At 32.7% G+C, this 26,194-nt stretch overlaps 1 protein-coding gene across 1 annotated transcript in view; it reads right to left on the reverse strand.

Annotated features, from left to right (window-relative positions):
* Positions 1-26,194, reverse strand: part of COL11A1 (collagen type XI alpha 1 chain) — a 225,766-nt gene that overhangs the window by 85,232 nt on the left and 114,340 nt on the right. Inside the window, exons 29-38 of the mRNA XM_010356796.2 lie at positions 25,417-25,470; positions 23,513-23,620; positions 20,421-20,474; positions 15,654-15,707; positions 15,323-15,367; positions 15,123-15,176; positions 14,971-15,015; positions 11,116-11,169; positions 5,870-5,923; positions 1,483-1,536 (exon numbers count right to left, since the gene is read on the reverse strand). Coding sequence (XP_010355098.1) covers positions 1,483-1,536; positions 5,870-5,923; positions 11,116-11,169; positions 14,971-15,015; positions 15,123-15,176; positions 15,323-15,367; positions 15,654-15,707; positions 20,421-20,474; positions 23,513-23,620; positions 25,417-25,470 — 576 coding nt within the window. The remainder of the gene's footprint in view (positions 1-1,482; positions 1,537-5,869; positions 5,924-11,115; positions 11,170-14,970; positions 15,016-15,122; positions 15,177-15,322; positions 15,368-15,653; positions 15,708-20,420; positions 20,475-23,512; positions 23,621-25,416; positions 25,471-26,194) is intronic.

Raw genomic sequence — 26,194 nt, forward strand, 5'->3', positions numbered from 1 at the left:
GGACCAATAAAAAATGTAATTTGGTGAAGGTGCATCTTCAGTAAAACGCCCAGTATTTTTATCCCTTAATGTAAGCAGGGGAACAAAAAAAGAAACACAAGTCTCAGAAGTTTTAGATGACCACAGTGAACAGAACTGTATTTTTGAAAGATGTGAGGTCCTAAAATATTCAGTTATGCTCCATGATGTTTATATTTCAGTTAAGAATCTAATTCTATTTCTGTTTATGGATATTAAGTATAATAGGAATATTTTTTCTGGTTAAATTTTCTCACAGAAAATAGCTATAAAGTTGTTTTAAACAGAAAAAAATAAAAGTTTTTTGGAGGAAGCTTTCTAATTACTGAGAAAGTATATGTAATGTTTTAACTAAAACTATAAGCTTCTGAAAAGAAGCCTTTAACACAAATAAGTATTCATGTTTACACACTCTATAAAATAACATAACATTTCCCTTGGCTCAGGGTTAACCTCCGAAATAAAACAATCAACAAATCCAATGAGTCTTCATTTTTGCTTCTGTTACACATCTTCCTAAAAACAAAATGCAGTTTTTTTGTTTCTCTAGATGTGTGTGTGTGTGTGTGTGTGTGTGTGGATGTGTGTGTGTGTGGGTGTGCATGTGTGTGTGCGTGTGCACATGTGGGCGTGTATGTGTGTGAGTTACAGTGTTGAGAACTATTTAGAGACAGAGAAAAGACTAAACCAATTAAATAACTAAAACATGTATTCACCTGCTTTTGCTCCTTTGTTATAATTTGTTATTAGTGGGGGGAAAATTCCAGCCCAGTAAATTAAATGTGTTCTGCCCATTCAATATGCTTTGCTAGGGAAGAAAAACATTATTTTCTATTACCATGAATTACTCTTTATAGTTATTTTATACTATAACTCAGAATACTGCACCAATTTTTGAGACTTCTTCTGCCACCTATCGTGAAAGAAATACTTGTCTCTTCCATTATTTTGTATATCCTCAAAGATAATTAATATTTATTTCTGATATAATTCATTATCAAGGCAAAAATCTTAAGAAACACCTAATATGTTACAAATATTAAAATTTTAGGATGTATATTTCTAAATCTAATTTATACTCAAAAACATGAAGTCATTTTATAATTTAAAATTCTAGAAAAAGATGATGGCCCACCTATTTATAAGGAACTTTGTATTTTTATTAGTAGATGGTGTCATAGTCAGGCTTTAGTGTTAAATTCAGTGTGAACTTTCTGATTTATTTTCATTTATTTTATTCTTCTCTTTTATTCTTACAGGCAATTGAAAAGTTGCTTTAGTTAAGTAATAGTTTGTTGGTTTCATTTGATGTACGAAAGCTGCACATATTTAAATACAATCTGAAATAAAAAATACATCATTTTGAATCATAATAAATTTAGAAGATTTTACACAACTTAGGAAGGTTAAAATATAAACAAAAATAAATAAATCTTGCTCAGGAAATAAAGAAAAGGAACATACCTGTGGTCCAACCACTCCCCCTGGCCCAGGAGGGCCGGTCTTGCCTTGAAATCCCTAAGAAGGCAAAGTATTATCTGTAAAAGCTACACACAACACAAAGCATAAATCAAAATTCTATGAGATAGCTGAATGAGTCACATTAAAAGAAAGTCACCCATTGACTAAAAATATTTATTTTCAAATGCTTAAATATAAGTTTAATATGTCAAACTTATTTCAGTTTTCATTAAAATTCAAAATTTGCCATTTCAACATTTCACATGCTAGGGCAACAATTACCTTTAATAAATTAATCTAGAGCAAAAAATGTGTTCTTAGCCCTGTTCCACCAGGTCAAACAACATACAGAATTTTAACCCAGGAATGTTTATGGATGAAATAAATGATGATTTAGACATTCTTTGAAACAGTTTACTGATTGTTTACACAGAAATAAATTCACAGTGATATTAATACATTTCTCTCTATTATATTTCTAAAATCTCATAAAACAAGATATAAAAATAGACCTACTAACATAATGCTTTGCACAGTAATTATTTTAGTATTTATCAACATTCTTTCTTATAAGAAATTCAAGAGATATAGTTGTAAATACATTTTGCAAATAATGCAGTCATTAAAATATCTGGTTGATTTGAGCAGAATATATTCACTAAATAAAACTTCTGGGCATATATTCTGGTATTTATATTTCTCTAGGCTGTAGGTTATTCATTCCACATAATTGTATTAAGATAGGTAAATTTCTTACTCATGATAGTTAAGTTACTTTTGACAGCTGGAGACGTAGATAGAAAATATTGGGAGAAGAAGTTTTCAAATAACTGAATATTTTATTCCCTATAACATCTAGTCAGACTGAAAGTAATAAGATTAGGAAAAAAATGGGTAGGAACTAGTGATCTCACATTTGTATCACAATGCTCCTGATAACTATGAATGAATTATTTACAATAATAAAATTGTATAAGTAGGTAAAGATAAGAGTCTGTAATTATTGCAATTGATGCTACAGGGAAAGAAAATAGATTTCTTCTATTTTTAAAATCTATTAATTCAGACTTTCTGAGTTCTATTTGAGCTATCATTATCAACGTCAAAACCAATCAATTCTGAGGGGAAAGTCATAAAATTTATTTAGCATTTTATATTAGTCGCTTAATTGTAATTTTTCAGTAACTAGTTGGTTTGGAAATCTGTTATCAGATTTACATACACACATACACAGATACATAAACACATATATACACATGCACATACATGTATGTGTGTCCCTGGATTACCTCAACAAACTCCATGACCACAATTGCCATCTCTGTGCTGATGAACTCCTCCACTCCCAACTACTTATAAACCTCTAATCAGTACAAGCCCTAAAACTCTCACGGTAAGTGCCTACTAGAAATTTCCAATTGTATATCATGCTCTCTCTTCAACATTCCTAACATGGAACTTGCTGAATGTATCTTCTCTTTTGATTTTCTTCTGTGTTCCCCGCCTTTATAATGGAGCGTTTTCATATCCCAGGCTTTTCTTCAGTGCCCATAATTAATTCGTTATTTCATCTGAATGCGTCACCTGAGAAGCTCCCTCAAATACAGCTTTAGCTCACTTTTCCTAGTAGACCTGTCTTATTCAGACTAGAATCACCTCTTTCCTTCACCATTGCTGAGTTTTTCAAATAAGGTTTACTCACTTGTTTACATTAGCCAGAATCATCACCCACCAAACATACAGATGACAAAGTTCTAGCCAATAGGGGCCCAGTGTGTGAATTCAGTTACTTCCTTTGCTTTGATAATGTATCCTAAATTCTAGCCATGCTGATCTTCCTACCTTTTTCTGAATAGCCACACACCCTATGTTTGTATGACCTGTTTCCTCTGTCTGGGTTATTCTTCTTCCAATTTCTAATCACTAAATTGGACAGGAAGATATAAAGGCAATTCCAAACTTTTAAAAAAAGTCTTAGAAAGCTTTTTGTCTTAGTAACTGTGAGAGCAAGAATCACACACAAACAAAATACTGCAATAATGATTAATTAAATGTATTTGATTACAAATCAATACTTAATTGCAGAAAATCTGGACAAAATTACAACATAGACTTGCGCTCATACATCCTAAGGGGAAAGAGGAAGTTTTGACTGCTAGACCATGTGTGTGAGTGACGGATTTGGGAAAGCTGGAAGACAGCGTGGCCCATATGTCTGCTCATTCAAAACATTCAGACTGTTTGCGAGTATCTAATACATTTGATCTTGGGGATCTTACAAACAAACTATACAGGAAAACTTTTACAGTTCACAATAAGGTGTGCTTGTTCAATATTGTCATGTAATAAGACTACACTTGCCACTTAATTTTAGAATAGCTAGTCAAATTATGTTTTTCAAAGTTGCTGAAAATGGAAATTAATTTGACATATTCATGGGTAGTTTGAAAAATGTGCTGTTAAGATCCATCAGAAATGTGACTCCTATTTTGATAATCTTTAAAAGACTAAGCCAATTTTAGGACCAATATAGGATTTGGCATTATGCTTCTGAGACAAATTTGGGTCATTTCAATATAATAGAAACCATTTCTGAAGCTGTTTAAAGCCACCGGGAAAAATTGGGAATAGTTTCTATTATTCTGAAACTAGCCAAATGAATGTAAGATGCCAGAATAAACATTTAATTAATGGATTTCTGCCTGGAGACAAATCTCAAATATCATTTAAAAATTTATCCATTGAAATAAAATAGTAAATATATGATAAAGAATGCCCACTCTAGATTGTGACTCTTGTACAAGGTAATCCTTTGAATCTGGGTCAGCAGAGAACAAAGTGAGAAAAGTTGGGGCTATAGGTTGATTCCCTATTCCCTTAAAGTGGATGTGAAATTGGAAATATAATTTTTCAGAAGTAATCCTGGCTTTAATCTGTGAAAAACGACAAAACAGAAACATTCATTCTAGAAACATTATGCTATTTTTCTTCTATGTTTAAATCTCCATGTTCTATGTGATATAAGTATTTTCATTAGAAGTGGATGCTCCAGATTAAATCATAGACATAAAGGATTTTATAACAGTAGTTCTCTAGCTATCTTTTCCCCAGAAGACATTTTGGAATATTCTACAGTTATTCCTAGAAAGTTATACAATGGCTTCATTAAAAATGATTTGGCTGAAAGATTTGAATGAGAATGCATTTGCAAATTCAGTGTTGACTCTCCTTTAGAAAGTTTATTTCCGTTCCTCATATAGATATCCTTCCCAAGAAGATACCTAAACAGTTTATTCTTTGGTCTCACTAAATCATATTTCAACTTTGCTTTAGAAGTCCAAGACTCCAAAGTTTCCCATCTGGCTAAAGCTAAGAAATAGTGAAACTAAGAATTGCCACATGGTAAGCAAGGCAAGAATTGGGTGGCTGCTGACAGATTGTTTCCTCCATAGCAGAAAAATCATAATCTTTTCAGATTTCAGATTTATTATAGGACACTGCTATGCAACTCCAATATGTATTCAGGCTGGCCAAATACCCTAACGTGATTTTCAACCACATAGGCAAAGGTAGTCTGTATTTGTGGTTTCCTTGAGAAATCTGGATAAAAGTAATTATTGGTGAGAAGCAAGAATGTATTCCATGGAGACATGCTAACCCATGATGATTTCTGACTAGCATGACAATCCACTGGGATAGCCAGATGCCTGGTTTTCAACAAGAGCAAAATAAATAAGCTCACCAGGATACTCAAACCATCACCGAGCTGCCAGTTTCCTCTCCGCCCAAATTGTTATACACATGGTAAGTTGTTCAGTCAATTTGTTTACTTTTATATTATTTATAGTTTTTCAGTAAAATTTAGTCACCATTATTGATTTAGTTTTTCCTATTTCACATGAAAGGATGCTTCTGACATAGTTCCCAACCAATTATACCTAATGGGTCCAATATCAGCAAATATTTAATCCCTTAGTTGTAGATTTAAAAAATGTTGTATTCTGTGCACGGCTATTCGTAATCTGTTGCCTTTGGAGATTGGAGAGATGATGGGTTTGAGTGGAATGTATCTGTAAACAGGCTTCAGTGAAAAGAGTCAGAGGGACAATCTTGAGGCGATGTCCAAAAAATAATGGTCTCTTCTCCATCAGCTCATCCTTAAAATGCTGCTATTGACAGTAAGAACAATCATATCAACTAACGTCCTATTTCCTGAAATACATTTCTTGTGTCTATTTACAAATTTATGCATATATTTCAACAAAAGGCTTAATGGAATTAATTTTTCCATTTTTCTCAACCTAGTAATTCAAATGTTCATAATAAAGTAGCTTTCTATGAACTGATGTGGTAGACGGAAATTTTTAATAAGAGTAACAAGATCACTTACAGTCTCCCCACGTTGCCCAGGGTGTCCTGGCAGCCCATCCTTCCCAGGTGGTCCCTGAAATTACAAATATTAAATACCACGTCATAAATATTTATTTAATTATTTTATAGTCTAAATGTGATATGTTAGAAAATTGTCTTTTGTTTTTATATTTTCATTAGATATTTTACTTTGCTCTTCTGTTGATTTTATATATGGTAATATGCACATATAGCTCTTCAATGTAATTCTGTAGCTATAACTGCAACCAAAATAAAATAGTAGAACAGTTTTCTGAATATTTTACATTTAAATATATTTCATTTGCATCAATCATCTGTAAAAGAATATTTGCAAAGGTTTATATTTTCGTTTTTGTGAAAAATATTACTTCTTTAATACTTCACAAATGAATATTTCCCCCTTTTTGGTGATTTAGTCCTAATTCTCGGTGCATCAAAACTTGGATAACAGAGAGAAATAGTGCCCTCTAGTGGTAATCCGAGCTTCTAACTGACAAGAATGCAAAAGAAGGACGGGCCGGTGGCTGACACCTGTAATCCCTGCACTTTGGGAGGCTGAGAGGGAGGAACAAGAGGTCAGAGGATCAAGACCATCCTGACCAACATGCTGAAACCTCGTCTCTACTAAAATACAAAAAAATTAGCCGGGCTTGGTGGCACGTGCCTGTAGTCCCAACTACTTGGGAGGCTGAGGCGGGGGAATCGCTTGAACCTGGGAGGCAGAAGTTGCAGTGAGCCTAGATGGTGCCACTGCACTCCAGAGTTGAGACTCTGTCTCAAAACAAAACAAAACAAAACAAAACAAAACAAAACAAAACAAACAAGAATGCAAAATAAATACAAACTCATACAAACAATGTCATTTTACCTCTCAAATTTTTTCAAAGTAAAGGAAACAATACGTTGCACTCAATTCTAGAAGTTGTCAGGACAAATTTTTCCCAGTAGATTTTCTTAAATGTCCTCTTGAAAGAATAATGTTTGTGAAGTACCACAGAGCAAAACTGCTGCTATCACTTTCTATAAAGGATGCTGTCTTTGTCATGGTTTAAGAAATAAATGAAGCGAATAACTACAAACTTGAAGTGAACAACTCTGTGAGGCTCCTATATTTTAAATACTTAGTAGAAAGAGATTGCTTCTTTAGACTGCCTTATGGATTATTCATTCTACTCAGTAACCATCACATATCAAGTTCAAATTTCAAAACGTGGTCAATGGGTAGAGACAGAAATATTCTCACCCTTCTAGATGAATGAAATGATTCTTTTAATAATGATATTTTTTAATGACAACAGGTACACCTCTCACTGTATGTTAATTATTTAAATAAATTGGTTTTGAACATCTCTTTTTAATATATGTTTTTATAGAGTGAGTATGAAAAACAGGCTTTGTTCCAAAATATCATTTTCTCAAATAGCTTTCTTCCAACTGAGTGAGACTTTTTCCGGGTTGGCAAGCTACTTCAGGAGAAAGGTTCTTGGCGGTGCCAGAACCATCTCTGTCCCTTAAGTCATCTGTATTGACATCCTGGTTGCCCTGTAAATTAACAACTCTAATTAAAAACCGTTAAGCTACTTCACAACATTATGACTTGCTTAGTGACTTGCTCAGGTTTTCCAGGGCTACCACTGCCATCCTCTTCTTCAAAAAACAAAATTGGGGTGTATCTAACCAAAGGTCCAAAACATTCTCGGATGTCATTTAACTATAGCTTCTTTAAAAAACATATATTAAATGCCCTTGTATCAGTCACTAGGTATATACTAATGCTAAGACTTAGTTTTGCCCTCAGTTTGGAGGTGACATACAGAAATAAGCAGTTAGTTAATTGGTAACAGACTTCACTGAGGTCTACTTTTACAAAATAGCAAACAAAAATCTTCTGTGCCTTATCACTGGTTTGACACATTGGCAATAAACTTGCTTTCAATTCTGGGCAATAATAAAAGTTTTACAGAGAGTATGACAGCTGAAGGATATCAAGTATGCCTGGCTTTTTTCCCACCATACTAAAGTGCTTCTTAAATGATATACTTTGCCATTAATACAAGACTTAATTTTTTTAACAGAGCTGTAAATATAAGATTAAATATCTCTTATTTGCTGACATAAATAACACATTCATTGCAAAATATTATAATACTTAAAAATAGCAATCTTAGATCTAAGTGATCACATCCTGGGAAGAATGCAACATAATATTTAATGGCTCTCCTAGATAGTCTGAGAGAGTAGTGTTAATATACTGCATTAAAAATTGGTGTCATTGGCCGGGCGCGGTGGCTCAAGCCTGTAATCCCAGCACTTTGGGAGGCCGAGACGGGCGGATCACAAGGTCAGGAGATCGAGACCATCCTGGCGAACACGGTGAAACCCCGTCTCTACTAAAAAATACAAAAAACTAGCCGGGCGAGGTGGCGGGCGCCTGTAGTCCCAGCTACTTGGGAGGCTGAGGCGGGAGAATGGCGTAAACCCGGGACGCGGAGCTTGCAGTGAGCTGAGATCCGGCCACTGCACTCCAGCCTGGGCCACAGAGCGAGACTCTGCCTCAAAAAAAAAAAAAAAAAAAATTGGTGTCATTATTGGCCGGGCGCGGTGGCTCACGCCCGTAATCCCAGTACATTGGGAGGCCAAGGTGGGCAGATCACGAGGTCAGGAGATCGAGACCATCCTGGCTAACATGGTGAAGTCTCGCCTCTACTAAAAATACAAAAAAATTAGCCGGGAGTGGTGGGGTGGCGGGTGCCTGTAGTCCCAGTTACTCAGGAGGCTGAGGCAGGAGAATGGCATGAACCCGGGAGGCGGAGCTTGCAGTGAGCCGAGGACGCGCCACTGCACTCCAGCCTAGGTGACAGAGCGAGACTCTGTCTCAAAAAATAAAAATAAAAATAAAAAAATAAAAAAAGAATTGATGTCATTATCATATTTCTTGATTTAAGTATGTACTTCTAATATCAAGCAGTTAGTCCTAAATAACCATAATGGCCACCAACTACTAATTCATAAAATAAGCAGACTAATTACCAAATAATTTCATTGTATTTATGTAAAAGTAATAATTTTTTCATCAAAATAGGCTTCCCCTTTGATCTAGTTGGTACAGGACAGAGGGAACAGATTTGGCGAGGGAATCTGTGAAAACTTGTAAGTAATTGTTTAAGGATGTTTTCTCACTTCTCATTGGCACTGAGTTTTGACTTTTTCTATTCTAAATAGAATGTTTCTCATACTAGTCATGCTATAAATCTTAATCAAGTTAATATTTTTTTAAATGGATGACTGCATATTCCCAAAATATGCTGATATGAGTATGAGACTAACAGAATCTGAAGGTAATATTTAGATCCATGTGTATATATGTCTGTGTGAATATACATCATATATATATATATGATTTTTTCCTGGTATGATGAAGGAGATGAATCAATTAATGTACAGGAAGAGGTTTTTCTATCTCTCCACCCCAGTTTCTTCTTTCTATATAAAACAGATGAAGCCATTTCTATCCCAAACAGCATAAAACTGCATACTAGAGAAATGAGGTATTTTTATTTCATGCTCTAATATCTTGTTTGTTAGAGGAACATAGTATAAAAATTATTTTGTTTATTAGTGAAAGCAATGCTCCTGTCTTGTCTCTCCTACTAGAATGCATGCTTCTCAAGTGTAGGCATTTGTTATGCTTCTGATACCTCTTAGAGACAAAACACATGCACGATCAATGGCTCAAAACTTGTTGAAAGATACATAAGACAATGGGCTGAAAAAGTCCGAGAAAAAAATGAGTCAAATGGGTTTGTTTGACAATGAAACAATATTACATGAGTCAAGCAGTTCTCAACAATGCATACAAACACAAATGGTACAATACTGAGGTTATATACATCACTAAACTTTATGTTGCTAAACAGTAATCTAACACACAGCTTAAAAATAATTATGAGACTGTTTATAAATAAATACATACAGTGACTTTTGAAACTGTTCTCATTTCTCTGTGAAACTTTGCACAGTCTTCATGTTACATTTGGAGCAAAACTGACATAGTAGGTAAGCATTATATGCAGGTAGTATCAAGGTATACTTTATATTTAATATTAGCCATACGTATTGATCTTTCTATAATGTCGTAATACAGATAACACTACTTTCCTAATATATTTGCAGTAATAATGCAAAACTGTTCAGTGGTAAAATAATAATTTAAACAGTGTCTAAAATTATTGTAAAAAGTTAAAGATTGTCTTAATATTTGACATTTAATTATTTCAAAATAAATAATTCACCAATATGATTTGTGTGCACATTAAAGTGTGGGTAGTATTGTTCATCTGGACTAGTACAGTAGTTCACACACTTTAACATGCATCAGAACTGTCTAGAGGGATTTTTAAAAGATAGACTGGGCCCTTCCCTGCTCATCTCCAGGATTGTGATTTGGTCAGTGAGACAACATTTCTAACAATATCCCAAGAGCTGTGGATGCGGCTGGGCCAGGGACTACATTTGAGAACCACTGTCCTAGACAGGTAGAGAAGCCGACTCCGGCTGTCTTAAAGAAACTAATGAGGTTGCAAAACAAACTAACAATCAAACAAACAAACAACAACAAAGACCCCAGCATGTTCTATGTCCCCACAAATACTTAAATATGAAAACACAGTATTTCAATTAACTTTATGAAGATGCCTGATGAACATTCAAGTGTTGCTCTAAACATATTTAATAAAAGGGATATGATTTAATGAGAATTCTCATTACATTTTCTAAAAAGAATAGATTATAGCAACAGACTTGATACTAATATAATAAATTTTAGCATAACTTAAGTAATATCAAAATGTTGGAGGGATTTAGGAAGTGATATTTGAAGAAGTTTATATTGACGATGGAAGATAAAGATAAATTCTAATATACCAAATATTTAAGAGTTGGTAACAATTTGTAATGTCATCAATTATTTCCATTGCAGTAAAGGAGCAGCTGAGAGAATGATATTCATGTTTTTCTAGTCTTCAGTATACTATCAAAAAATACTTAATGAAAGATATTGAAATTATATTAAGAAACAATCTACGAACTTCATAAATTAAAAAGGTCTACTTTCTTTGATATCAATTGTAATTTTCTAGAGATTTTATCAATATCCTATCTAACAATATCTAAAATGTAAGCTGTGACTCTCAAAAATGAAAAAATATCAAATAAAGAAGGAGAAAGAGAAGCTCTGACACTTACAGGAGGGCCTTTCGGTCCAGGGAATCCAACTGGACCCTGAGGTCCTTGAGGACCCTGGAAATAAAAAGCAGTGGGGAGAAGTTAACAATATGCCTTAGAAGATGCATCTTTATACTTTGAGGTTTATTTATATTGATAAAATACAATGTATCGTATAGCTTCTTCATCACAGTGACAGAACTATGGTAATACAACATGATAGTAATTACTAATCTAGAAGTAAAATGGATAATTTTCCACACTATTTCTACTCAAAACTACACATCACATCAATGTTACCTCAGGAACACTGTAAATATTTAGAATTCATATGAATTAAAAGTGAATAGAACATATAAATATTGAGAAGTTTTGCAGCGTCTTTACTTTTAACATTGGCTAGAAACATTCATAGAAGGAAGATATTTTGATTCGATTCAATTCCACAGCCCCTCTTAAAAAAAAAAAAAAAAAAAACTGTTTTATAACTTATTCCATCCCTGTTCTGTATCTAGCCATATATTCTAACACTAAGAGAGAAAGTATGTGACTATCTCAAAAAGACCACAGAAGATGCCATTAACTATTCTCCATATCTAAAATATATTTATTTTGGATGATGTCAATATATTTTTTACTCATGTATAAATTTCTTTTGTAGATAAGGTTAAAACAACTTTATTGTGTAGTTATTAATGTTCAGTTCAAATAAAAAATTATAATATCATTCTTGGCTTGATTTTTAATTAATTATATTATTCATCTCAAAGTTACCTATTTTTAAAGTGCATAAAGTAAGTCCCATCAGAGTGACTCCATTGTTGGCAAAAAAAAAAAAAAGTAATTGGTAAGAGATAATCCTCCATATGACCAGAACATAATAGTTATTTATTTAAGAAGATTTATGAAAGATAGCATAAATAAAATGTGTTAAGTAATACATTTAGGGTAGGATTTATGTATTTTTCTAATCAAAAATAGTTTACTGAAGTTGATCTTCAACAGAATTTACTCCTTCTATTTATCAATCTAGGCTTCCCAAGAAAAATCTCATTACCATTCATAGCCAATGTTAGCTCAGAAATCATCACAAGTTTTTACTATTACCAGCATCTGATATTTAAAAAGTATCTTCAAAGTTATATATAAAGTTACCAAAAATAGATGTCACATGAAACTACCAAAACTACTGGGCAAATTTTAGGAACTTACAAAATTTTAAACTCTTATTAAACTATGAAATGACGATTCCTAAAAACTCATTTTAAGTACAAATTTTTAAAAATAGTATTCTTTTGGTTACGTAGCAGATTCTATTTTCCTGATTTCTTAAAATGTCATGTTTTTGCTTTCTAAAATTTTGCTGCCTTTCAAATGCAATTTGAATTTAAATTATTTTAAGAAAGAAATATTTCAAAAATCATTACTTAAAATAAAAATGAAAAATTGAGTCTTCATAAAATTTCACAGCAAGCATTGGCATATTCTTTTTTTGTTGTTGATTTTTGAGATGAAATCTTGCTCTGTCATCTAGGCTGGAGTGCAGTGGTACTGCAACCTCCGCCTCCTGGGATCAAGCAATTCTCCTGCCTCAGCCTCCAGAGAAACTGGGATTACAGGGACCCACAACCATGACCGGCTAATTTTTGTATTTTTAATAGAGACAAGGTTTCCCCATGTTGGCCAGGTTGGTCTCGAACTCCTGACCTCAGGTGATCCACCCGCCTCAGCCTCCCAAAGTGCTGGGATTACAGGTGTGAGCCACCGCACCTGGCTGGCATATTCTTTGTGTAATAATCAAAATAGTTTCTAGGTGGGATTTAAAAAAAAATCCATAACGACTCAGTGTACAGATGGTGTTGAAACCAGATCACCAGATAAAAAGTGCCTAAATTTGAGCTTTAAATAATGAATAATTTTTAATATATCCTAAATATCACAAGAGACATAGTTATGACAAAAATGACTTATTCTTTATATAAAATTCAAATTTATCTAGTTGTCTTGGTTCTGTTGTTCCATTTTTGTTTTGTTTTCACTTAATTTGGTAACCTTACACCTAACTAAAAGCTATATTTAACCTTTAATAACCAGCATACATGATCTGCAAATTATGATTATGCTGGATTACATTTCATTTGTAGAATATCTTAATAAAAGTTTATGTATACATATATATATGCATGCCATATATAACTATGTCATTAAATATAATGATAATTAAGGAGTCCTTTGAAATGGGCAAAAATAGGTATTTCATTTTCTAATCCAATAGTACTACAGAATTTATCCCCTGAACTTTCCCCAACTCATATATTTTGAAGAAAATATTTTATGGCATTACCTTTGCCATGTTTCAACTGTGTGCTTAAGACATGAACTAAATAGTTCAAGATAATTGAAAATTCTTGGCAGAAAATGAAGGCATATTTGGGGTGAGATGCCTCATTAACTACAAGGAACATACGAAATATGTTCTTCCTACATAGATACTGAAAACATATATGAATGTTTATTGAAAATAAATTTATCTAGATTACTAAAACAGCAAAACAAAACAAAAATTCTCAAGAGGTACTTTTCTTACTCTCAAAATGATTTTAAAAGTAATTGTACTGTTGGATGACAGTATTGTTGTTTTTCAAATTAAAATGCAGTATCAGCAAAAGCATATTCACTTGTAAGGAACTATTGTTGATCATAGCATTTTGGAAGACAAAACCAAATGCATGAGAGAATCAGTGGTGCTCTAAAAACAAAACTCACAGTTGTGCTATTTTTTGTTAAATTATTCTACTCCATTTAATTATTTAGCCATTTTAAATAATTTAAATATATCTTATTAAAATGACTTTGACCATAAAATACTTCAAATGAGTGTATTATTTATGAGCTCAAAATTTACAGGATAGACTTAATTTGGGAACAGTTCATCAAGAGTGAGAAACATTTAGTGGAAAGTTAATTAAATATGAGCCAAATACTTAAAGCAACTCTAATTAAATGTTTATTCTTGTGTGTTATCTACGCCCATTTTCATCACGAATACAAACTCAAGTTTTGCTCATTGCTCCTACTCAAATAAAAATTATTCATTTTCAGTTTTAGGTTATGCATTGCAAGGCGTTTTTGTCTTTTGTAAAACACCGATTATACATTTCAAATAATAATATACAAAAATACATGAACCTGACTCCATATTACTGAAAATTATTATAGAATATGAAGAAATGATTCTAATTTTTTAAAGGAATACAGATTCTAATATTTAAACATATCAGGAGGATAGCTTTTTTAAAAATCTGGCTACAAAAATGCTATATTTTGCCAAAAAATCCAAACAAAGGGCATGCTTGTTCATATGATTTGGCTACATCTTATATTAATTAAAAATCAATTTACCAAACAGTGTTTCTATTTACTGGAATAGATGTTTTATCTTGAGTTGAATGTATATTGATTCTGGCTTAATGGCTACTAGTAGCTTGTTTTTTTACCAGCATAATGTTGCTGTCAGCTCTATGAACAAAATGAGTATCAATATGGAAAGCAAGCTGAGTGGAGAAGAGGGCAAAGATGTTATTAAGAGTATTTAAAATTTAAAAAATATATATTTTTGTCTTGACTATAAGAGTGATATCTTAGTCCAGTTACACACATTTTTCTCATTTCTATAACAAAATAAGTAGAACATATTGATTAAGCTTTTTTATTGGTGAAGAGGAATAAATTAAAAGATAAGCATTTTTAAATTCAGACTAGATTGTGTGGATAAACTTGCACATGTATTAGCAGACATACATCTTTTCTCTGAAATCTAAATACTTGCAGAAATACTAATTTTCATTTTATATTATATGGCTGTATCATACGTACTCTTTCACCTGGAGGGCCAGGAGGGCCATCACCACCTGAAGTGCCCTGGTACCAAGGAAAGAAAAGAAAAATCAGTTTGAATTCCTTCTCATAGCATCTGCCTGGAAAAAACACCTGCAGTAACATCCAAACAGAAAAAGTGCAGGTGCTACCTTTGGCCCGGGTTTCCCAGTGGGACCTCTTGCACCTCTTGAACCTCGAGGACCCTGCAGATGAGAACAAAAGATGAACCCGAACTAGTGCCAGGCAAATCCAAAGGCACTAAATCAATTTTTATTTTTGAAAAATAAATTATCTTGAAACACTAAATTCAATATGAAAAATGTACATCATTTTAAATCAAGGCACCTACCGTTGGACCGCGCTGACCCCGAGGGCCTGGTTTGCCAGCTACTCCCTAGCAAAGACAGTTCAATTTCAATATGCAGTATATCACAGTAAATTATGACGCTGGTGCTGAGACTGAGTAGTCATGCAAGAACATCATTCATGCACGCATGCATTTACTCATTCATTCATTCAGAGACAGACTTGCTATGTTGCCCAGGTTGGCCTGGAACTCCTGGATTCAAGCAGTCCTCTACCTGAGCCTCACAAATATCTGGGAATACAGGCACACACCACTATGTCCAGCTAAGAACATTTATACACACAGTTCAAAACATTATATTTATATATCATACCCGTGCACCTTTCTCTCCATTGGCACCTGGAAACCCAGGGAATCCAGTGGAACCCTACAGTAATAAAATTAAATAATGAACAAACATGGCAATTAACATTTTCAGTCACAAGATGTAATTTATTTTGGAACAGAGTGATTTTCACACAGATGTTAATATTTAAATCAAAAATATAAATTTTAAGATACCATCGAAGTAATTAAAAATGAACTTACAATGACATCTGAAATCCTGGAAGCATTGAAAGCACAAATTGATAAAACATTTTAGTTTTTAACCTTCTGAGTAAACGAACTAATCAAGAATTATTTCATCTCTTGTTATAAAATAGTAATTATAGGACATTTTATAGAAAACGTATTGCAGTGTAAAATTCTTTGTATTTGCTTCAACTCTAAAGAAAAATACTATTTTCACAAATAGGAATAGTCAAATATCAAAATAGGAATTTTGGAAAATGTTTTTCCTGAGTTAATATTATCATATGTCTATAGTTGCCACTTTTGATTTGAGTATTTTCACACTTTTAAAACTGGATCAATTCATGGACTAAAAACCTTCTTCCACATTTTCTATTTGGTGTTTGAACACAACTACACCTAGCTGAAAGTCTATTTCAGACAGCCAGGCATTAAAATTCTGTTTTTTAGAATTCTGGACATAATTTTGAGATTTACGTTAGTTATGTATCAGCTAAATGCATCAGCTAAGTAAGTTTGGTACATTACTTATGCTCATCAAGTATAGATTTTTCTTCTGCAAAGTGAGGGCAATAATACACACCTTACAGGTAATTTGAAATTTGTGGGACTGAAAAAAAAGAATGCTTGGTACAAAAATAATAATGATACATAATAAATAATAATTATTTAAAAATGTAATAAGTTTATAAAAGCACTATTTCATTTACAAATGGCCACATTTTACAGATGGAATACAATATAATCCCCAATAACCAAATGTCCCATATGGTCTTGTACATATACCTAAATTTGTATCTGTTTGTTTATTTGATCATGATTGTGATTAGCTTCCCTCATCACTGTATCATAAAATAGAGAAGATTAGTGTTCACATCCTTGCTACTCAACTTGTTAATTATGAGACCCTGAAAAGGAATGAGTGGAGGGTTTTCCTGTTTAAACCACTGTACGGATTAAGTGCAATAATACGTAAAATGTTTAGCCTCTGCTAGAATACTAGACATCAAATTTGGAAACTTCCCCATATATTAAGGGAAATATAACAAAGCCTTCTTAGACTTGAATACATTCCTTTCTTTTTTCAGTCCACTCACTTGCATTGAAATACCCCTAAAAATAATGTTTCTCCAAGTGATACATGACCCCTCTGTATCAGAATAATCTAGAGTAGTTGCTAAAAATATGGACTGCCAAGGCACACGCCACATCTACTGAAACTGAAACAGACTCTCTGGCAGTGAGGTCCAGGAATCTGCATTTTTTAACAACCTCTTGGGGTCACATGAACTATGAAATCTGGTAAGTCTTGAAGCTGTATTCTCAGGCCTGTACAGTTAGAATAGCCAGGTGTAGAGTATTACCCACTCACAGGAGGTAACTATTTAGACCTATTCCCAATTTGAAAGTAGTCAATATTTCACACTTATCAGGAAGGTAAGATGCTATCAATTTGTATTTCCTACACCATGCTATTAAAGCAGGTAAATAAAATTGTAAGTGTTGCCCTATGGCAGCTGATAGTCAAAAGAATAACCCGAAGGATGCACTGCTAAGCTGCTTTTTATACCATGTTTTCCTATATGTTTCAATACGTGCCTACATAGCTAACTTGTGATCAACCTGAGAACAATTGTTAGGATTGTAATATTCACATACTGGGGAAAAAAAATCTCTGCACATTACATTTTGAAGAGCTTTCAAAATCTCTTTTCTTTCTCTACACAAAATCAGATAGTTACCACTAGCACAGTATTACCATGTGACTATTGAAGGAATTGGACAAATGAGTATAATACAGTATGAAAATAGAAATTTTGACGGGGTGGGGACAAATATTCAGTTCTGTCCTAACTAGAAGAGATAACTAAGCATATTTATAGATACTTCATTTAATCAAACAGATATTATGCACCAATTTTGTTTTTCATCAATGTATTTTCTTACGTAGAGTTTCTATTCTAGGAAATTGATAGAAAACACAGAAAATGACCAGCCCACCAATTAATCAGTTGAATATATGGAAATGTTATTTTTTGTTTCCCACATACAGAAGTGTCACCAAAATATATAATTTCTATGACGAAATATTACCTGTTTTTATACAGAAACACACAAAGGCCATAAAGTCAAGTATTAATTGTGAAATTGGCTTCGTCAATAAATGTGAAACTAAAAACGTGAGACTTTTAAAATGCTGTCTGACATATAAAAGTATCCTACCTTAAAATAGATGTTATTTTAGAAACAGCTATCATTTCATAGCACATGTGGTGCTACATCTTTTTAATACCTTTATGGTTTATATTGCTACTAAGAAATTAATATGATGTCGAATTACAGTCCTTAATCTGCTTAAAAGCTACTAAGAAATTAATATGATGTCAAATTACAGTCCTTAATCTGTTTGAAAGAGACTGGTAATGACATTTCACTTTAGCAAAATAAAAATTTAAATTTATTCAAAATTCATCAGCTTACACATAGGAAAAAAATATGAAGCTTTCATCTTTGACGTCCCAGTTAGTTTTTCATTTTAGAATAGAGAAACTTAAAAGCTTTTTTATCATAGAACTAATAAATGAGCTATGAAAAGAAGCAATATGAAAGAAATAAAGAACAAAATTCTAGACATTTCAGTAAAAGGATTAAAAGATGTTAGATACCTCTAGGAGGAAGCATTTCTGTTTATTCTGTTGCATTTTGTTAATAAAAACAATTCAAAGAATACTGATCAGAGAACTTAGGAAAAGCCAGAATTTTAAATAAATTGATAAAATAAAATTCTACTCATTCATGTAATATTGTGACAGTTTCCTGTTTTTAAATCAGAACAAAACAATTGCAATTTAACTTAATAAATAGATCTAGAATGCATGAAGTGATGTAAGGATAGCTTGAGGTCCTGGATTATACAGTGAATGGCTTTTCTTACTCATAATATTTGTGAAAATGCTTGACATTGAAAGGAAGCTAACTGAAAGACAGAGCAGTAGGTTAGAGACAATATTTAAATGATAAAAAGTATTAATCAGTGTCGAGTACATCCAAAAAATATTTAAATATGCCCATATTATTTTTAAATCACAGATGGAATAAATCTTATTTTAGAAGGGTTCAAAGGCATTATATTTATCCCCTGCTACCCAAGGAAAGAAGGATTTTTTTTGAAACACAATGAAAAAAAATTGTAAGAAAAAGCTGTACAGCAAGTCTAAAAGAGAATTATCACGTGGCAATGAGGGAACACAAGAGCATGTGGTTTATACACTCAGGGAGAAGGGCGTTTTTGTCTCCCATAATTATATGTGAAACTTATGAATAGATACATGTTTAAGAATGTTACAGAAGCAGTATTTGCCATACCTATTATGTCTGTTATGCCTAAATGGGTCAAACTCAATAAACTGATAGATTGATATAATCTCATGTACATATAATTAAAACAATGATATAAATAAAACTACCCATCACTTCTCTGTCCCCCTCCCGTATCATAACCACTCTGTTATTAATAATCAACATTTATATATTAATTCACTTAAGACTAATTTAACTACTCAATGCATCAAGTGCCTCCTTAACGAAGTTTTATGGTAGATTTGAGAAAAATTAGTGCACTGAGGTAAATATGGATTTTTTAAAACCATATTTTTTATACTTAAAATTATATTTCAAATAGCCACAAATGAGATTTAAGTGATACAGTGAATTGAGTGGTGGCTCCTCAAAAGTTATATACATATCCAAATCTATGGAACCTGTCAATGTTACCTTACTTAGAAAAAAGAGCCTTGCCAAATGCTATTAAATTAAGGAAAGGAGATCCTCCTGGATTGCCTAGGTGGTCCCCAAATCCAATGGCAAGTGTCCTTATAAGAGACAGAAGAGAAGAAGATACACAGAAAAAAGGCCAGATAAAGAAGTGAACAGAGATTGGGGTCATGAAACCACAAGCCAAGGAATGTCTGGGGCCACCAGAAGCTGCGAGAGGCAAGGACAGATTTTTTACTAGAAACTCTGGAGGCAGTATAGCCCTGCGACACCATGGTTTCATACTTCTGGCCTCCCAAACTGTGAGACAGTGAATTTCTGTTGTTTTAAGTTAATAAGTTTGTGGGGATTTCTTACAGCAACGCTGGAAAAAAATACTCATGGAAATGAGGGTAAGAGACAGTGTGAAAGGTGTATTAATTAAAAAAAAGAAAATCAAGTGGTAATATAAACCCTTAGGATAGTAGAAAGGAAATCAAAAGCTATTATCCATCAAATGTCATCCATGTTAAAACTTCCAGATATATTAGGATAGTTCTTGTTCCAATTACAAAGAAGTACCGATTATGCCTTTGTTTCATGACTCCTTCTCCTAAAATATTGCAATCCATAATCACTTAAGTTCTTTGAGCTCCCTGCACTCCAGGTGTCCACACACTCTATGATTTTCCTTGTGAAATTATTTTTAAGTACTCATCATAATATAGAGATGTTACAAACTGTAAGGTAACCATATGTGATTAATATTGTCTTCACAAAATGTTAATAAACTATAAATATCAAGTTGTTTTACCTTCGGACCTTGTCTTCCCGGATATCCTGGTAATCCTGGAACTCCAAGTTTTCCCTATAGTTAAAATATATAATAATCAAAGTAATATTTTAAGTTGAATTAAGTTTACATAATGATTTCAGTATTTTTTCTAAAAATTAGAATCACATATTGTACACTCAAAAGGAAGATTTGCAGGTTTTTATCATTATTTACCTTCATTAAGTTTCTTCATGTGAATAAGAAAATTCTCGCTTTGAACATATTTCTAATGTTATAATGTTGCCTAACTTAACCTTTATTATATAAGTGATAGTGCCTTCTTTAGGTACATGAATCCTGAGGTTTTAGAGTACTCTACACTTCTTTGTGAATTATAAAGCATGGTTAAAAATACTCCTAAGCTTTTCAACATTGAACACTATTTTAAATTAGTTGATGTAACTGGCACAATATTTAGATTTTATCACTCCAACTAGAGTAAATCTTTTTGATAAAGTTATTTCATTTATCCCAGTCTAAATATAAAACAAGGGATCATGAGTTACTTAACTTTTCTCAATGAGTAAGTAAACCTAGATATGCAAAGACATTCAGAATTAAATTTTAAGCCAAATTTCTTCTTTCACTCTAACATGTTGAGATATCCGGACTAATAAATATAATATGTGTTGAGAGCTTTAGCTAATAATGATGGTTTTTGTGGAGTGTTTATTCCTCCAAGCAGATATTCGAATATACTATTTTATTCCAGTGCAATGAGGTTGCCTTTCAATCTGAAAGTGCTAAAACAAAATTTAAGTTATAATGAAGTCCAACAATGTGTAACAAACACCAGATGGTTTAAAATATTATCCTAAACAATTTACTTCCCTAAAATTTCTCTCTGAACAAAGCATTAATTTAAAAAAAAAACAGGTAGAAAGATAAAAATAAATGAAATGAATAAAATATGTATGTGGAATTTTACCATGCATCCATTTCCTTAATAAGATACTTATAAAAGCATACTTCATTTATAAAATATTATTTACTACTGTCTTAAACATTAGAAAGCATAATGTATCATTATTTTCAATGTACATTGAACAACTAAAAATGGAAAATAAACACAAGTTCAAATTTGTATGTGCATTGATAAAAGATGAACAGAAGTTTCTAAATAAAAATAAGTATTTTACTAGATGAAACAAGGCAAAAAATTAAAAGTATGGTTAATGACCTTGTTACAGATTGAACTAAAGAGCTGTCCACGTCATGATCAGCATTGCATAGATAAGTAGTCTTTAGACGGAAAATATGCAAACTAACCCTAAGAAGTATACTTACAATGATGTCACCTTGGATACACTATCACAGTTTGTTTTATACCATCAATTTCAAGTTAAGTAAACTTATCTAATTCTGATCACAAGCTATTTGTTTTCTTTGTTAATTACCACATTAGAATGTATGGATATACTCTAATTCATTTTAGAGTCATTTTAAAATAAATTCTGGCAGAAAGTTTGCATTTTCAATAGGATGATAGGCAACTTCAGTAAACTAACAAATACTAATGAAATGTTACAAAAGAAAAGAACTGTGAGGTAAGTTAAGCTCCTGATTTATCACTATAGATTGTGTGACTGTTTACACATGATAGAGCCTAAGAAGACAGGAAGGTACCAGGATACCCTTTTAACCGCTGGCGTTGGGCATTTTAAATGAAAAGGTTTAAACATCTCAAAGGGCCTTGTTTTCCCCTGATCTTTTACTTCTGCTGCCAAATCACTATAACAGTGTTCGTTAATTTACGATTAGCAATGTTTTTTCAAAGTGTGAAACTGTAGAAGTTTCAAAGTATAAAACCTTATAAGAACTGTCACATTAGATAATTCACAAGGACATGAGGAATTTTCTTTTTATTTGTTTATTCTTACTCTCTGTATAATACCTATATCATATGTTTTCTTTCTGAGATACAATGGTTGGGACTGTCATTTGTAATTTTCTTAAATAGCATGAAGTTTCTTTATGGCATGTTTGTTGTAGAAAATATAGACATATACATATAGAAAAGGAAACATTTGAATTATGCCAGCAAGAGATTATTGATATTCTGCTTTAGTGTATATAATGCAATAACATTTGTCATAGGCTGTTCTCATTTTTTTATTTAGCTTCATACATTATCAAAAATTTGCCATGTCACTAAATCCTCCATGAAGTCAAATTTCAATGTTGCCTAATATCATATTGCAATATGAATGTAATGGTTGCAAATATTTTTGACACAACACATAATGCCCAGTGTCTCTCCAAACAATGAATATTAGAATTATCTGGGGATGTTTTAAAACATATTGATACTTGTGTCAAGCCCAGATTAAAATTAAAATCCCTTGAAGTTGGGCCTGAATACCAGTGTTTTTTAATAGACTTATTATGTGAAATGCATGTTTACGTAGAAAAAATAAAAGATGATTCTACTTGGTACAAAACCATAAGTAGATCCTTTTTCATTGATTATTTCATCCTTTAATCGTGCATCCTTTAATTCTCAACATCTAATGTAGAAGAACTCTAAGAGTAGCTGATTCTACATGGCCAAGGAGGGCATAGAGGACTAGAAAATAAGGAAGAGTAACAAAAGAAATGTCTATCTCATAATCATACCTCTTAGGAGTATTTAATAGGAATTTAATAGAATTCTGTATTTAATATAGACATATATACACACACACATATATATGTAGAATATATATATATATGAGAGAAAGAAAAGGAATCATCTGAATTCTATCCATAAGAGATTATTTATATTTTGCTTTAGTGTACATAATGTGATAACACTTGTCATAGACATTTCTTGCTTTTTTAAAAAATCTAACTTCACAGTACATTACAGAAAATGTACCATATCACGAAATACTTTATGAAAGCAAATTTTAATGTTGCCTAATATTACATTGAAATGTAAATGTAATGGTTGCAAATTTAAAATGATAATGAAAAATTTTATCTTTAATGTATTAAGAACTCAATTTCTGACACCAGTTATTGAAAGAATTTAAAATGATAGTGAAACATCATTTGCAAGTGTACCGGTGAATTTAAAGTCATTTACCAACCTTTTCTCCTGCTTGACCTGAAGGACCTGGGTCTCCGGTTGGGCCTGCTCGACCTTTCGGGCCTTCAGGGCCATCTTCCCCTCTTGGGCCAATCTGACCAACTTCTCCCTGAGGCACAGAATAACAACATTCTTATGAATGAAAATGAAACTTCTTTACAAAAATTATAACAGTGAAAAAATTATAACAGTGAAAGAGATCTGATTTAACAAACTCCATCTTGCCTTTTACCTTCAAACTGCCCTTGATCATAACAGGGCGTGGGGCAAGATAACATTGGGAGAAATGTACTTTATAGTTCAAGTGATGATAGTTCTTCCCCAAACAAATCTGTCTTTATAAACACTAATACAAAGCCACAAGGTTGGAATTATGAGAGGGGTGTGAATTTCACTAAAATGTAGGCATAGTAAAGAATTACCAGCCATTGTTCTGAAAGTTACAATTTTTATAACTTCCTTAATTACTTCTGTAAATAATGTCACTATGTAGAACGTAAGATTGGCCTATTGAGGTGCCTTATCAGACTTCTGCATTTCTGACAACCAGCTGACTCCACCCAGACCAATGATTCCTGACTTAACCGGCCCTGTGGTCCCCAGCCAGAAGCTGAATCAGAACACAAGGACGATTTTTCCATCCCCCTATGATTGCATCCTCAACCAAGCAGCAGTTCTCATTTCCTAGCCTCCTGCCCACCAAACTATCTTGAAAAAACCCTATCCTCCAAATTTTTGCTAATTTGAGTAATAATAAAATTCTTGTCTCCTATTCAGCCAACTCTTTGTGTAGAGAAAGAGTCAAATTCTTTCTCTATTGCAATTCCCCTGTGTTGATAAATAGGCTCTATCTGGGCAGCAGGCAAGATAAACCCATCAGGCAGTCACAAAAACACATTTGGAGATTGAAAGTCATAAATTACAGTCTATTGCAAGAGTTTTCAACTTTGGTGTGTTTACTAATGTTTTTGTTCATGACAAACAGGTTTGAAAGTGACTTCATCAGTCATTTCATGTTGAATAAACTGAATATAGTCTGACATTTGAAAATCTACAAAAGTCTAATCCTACCATATATGACACTAAATTGCTTTTAATGCATCTGTGTTGCAGAGAGAGAGGGAAAAAAATAATAATAAAGATTGGTCAGTAGCTTTGGAAATTACTGTTTGGAACACAAGAAATCTCTATTTTGTACTTGGCTTTTATCTTTAATGTTTAAGAACTTGTATATGGATGTTATTGCCCCAATCCTACATGGAAACTTCATTTGAATTTCAGGGAAACAAATATTTTCTATAGAATGCTTCTTTGTTCAGATGTATCAGGTACTAGCATATTAATTAAAAATAAATCTTCCCAATAAAGCATTTAATTTGCATTAGATAACTAATATTTCTGTTTGTTTTCTATAATGTATTACTAGAAAAATCTACTATTTTTACATTCAAAAATTGAACACCACCATATAATGAAAATTCATGAAAGTTGCACACATATACTTTCCAGGCAGCATAGCTCATTATATATGAACAAAATTTAGAACAAACTTATCAAATTACTTCTAGCAATTTGATCATAATTTTTTAATGTCCTATGTATAAACAATACTAACACGTGTGTGTGTGTGTGTGTGTGTGTGTGTGTGTGTGTGTGCGCGCGCGCGCGCGGGTGCATGTTTATTATGGAACTTACGGAAATATAGCATCTAAAAGACAATTTATACTACACTATCTCCACAAAAGTTAAAATCCCTAAATCTTAGTATAAAAACTTAAATGATTAAAGACTTAGGTAGTACAAACATTTTATTTATCATATGCTTACCATATTTAAAGATAAGCAAAGAAAAAAATATATATATATTAAATTTTATGTACTAGTGCACATTTTCTTTATACTTACTCTGTCACCTTTTAGACCCATGTCACCTTTGAATCCTGGAAAACCATCTTCACCCTAAAACATTATAAAAGGAATTAAATAGGGGTTTAATCAGTCCTTTGGAGTAACCTAAAATAGTGCTATAAAAATGTATGTGCTGATAATGAGGGAAAATTATTTTTTAGAAAAGTGAATGGTAGTTGTGAAACTTACTCCTCCCTTTTCCAACTCCAGCCACAGATTCTGATCCCCACTGTCATCTCATTTTTTCACAATTATTGGCTATAAATTACACTAGGACATTTTTCACAAATATGTTCATTAAATCTTATTTTAGGAGGGAAATAACCATTCTCCCATAAAAACATATATTCTGTACTAGTTAAACAAATAAAAAGTAAATATTGAGCCAGGTGTGCTGGTTCACACCTGTAATCCCTGCACTTTAATAGACTGAGGCAGGAGTTTGAGGCCAGCCCGGGCCACATGGCAAAACCCCAACTCTACAAAAATAAAAAAAAAATTAAAAAAAATGAACCAGGTGTGTGGGTGTATGACTGTAATCTCAGCCACTAAAAAAGCTGAGGTGGGAGGATTGCTTGAGTCCAGGAGGTCAAGGCTGCAGTGGGCCATGATCATGCTACCGCACTCAAGCCTGGTAACAGAGCAAGAACTTCTCCCAACAACAACAACAACAACAGGAAACGATTATCATTTTAACTTTGTATTACAAGAGCTCTGGAGTGACAAAATGAATAAAATAATTTTCCCTTAATTTACTAATTTATGCCCACAAATT

The sequence above is a fragment of the Rhinopithecus roxellana genome, chromosome 8 (genome assembly GCF_007565055.1).
Source record: "Rhinopithecus roxellana isolate Shanxi Qingling chromosome 8, ASM756505v1, whole genome shotgun sequence".
NCBI lineage: Eukaryota > Metazoa > Chordata > Mammalia > Primates > Cercopithecidae > Rhinopithecus > Rhinopithecus roxellana.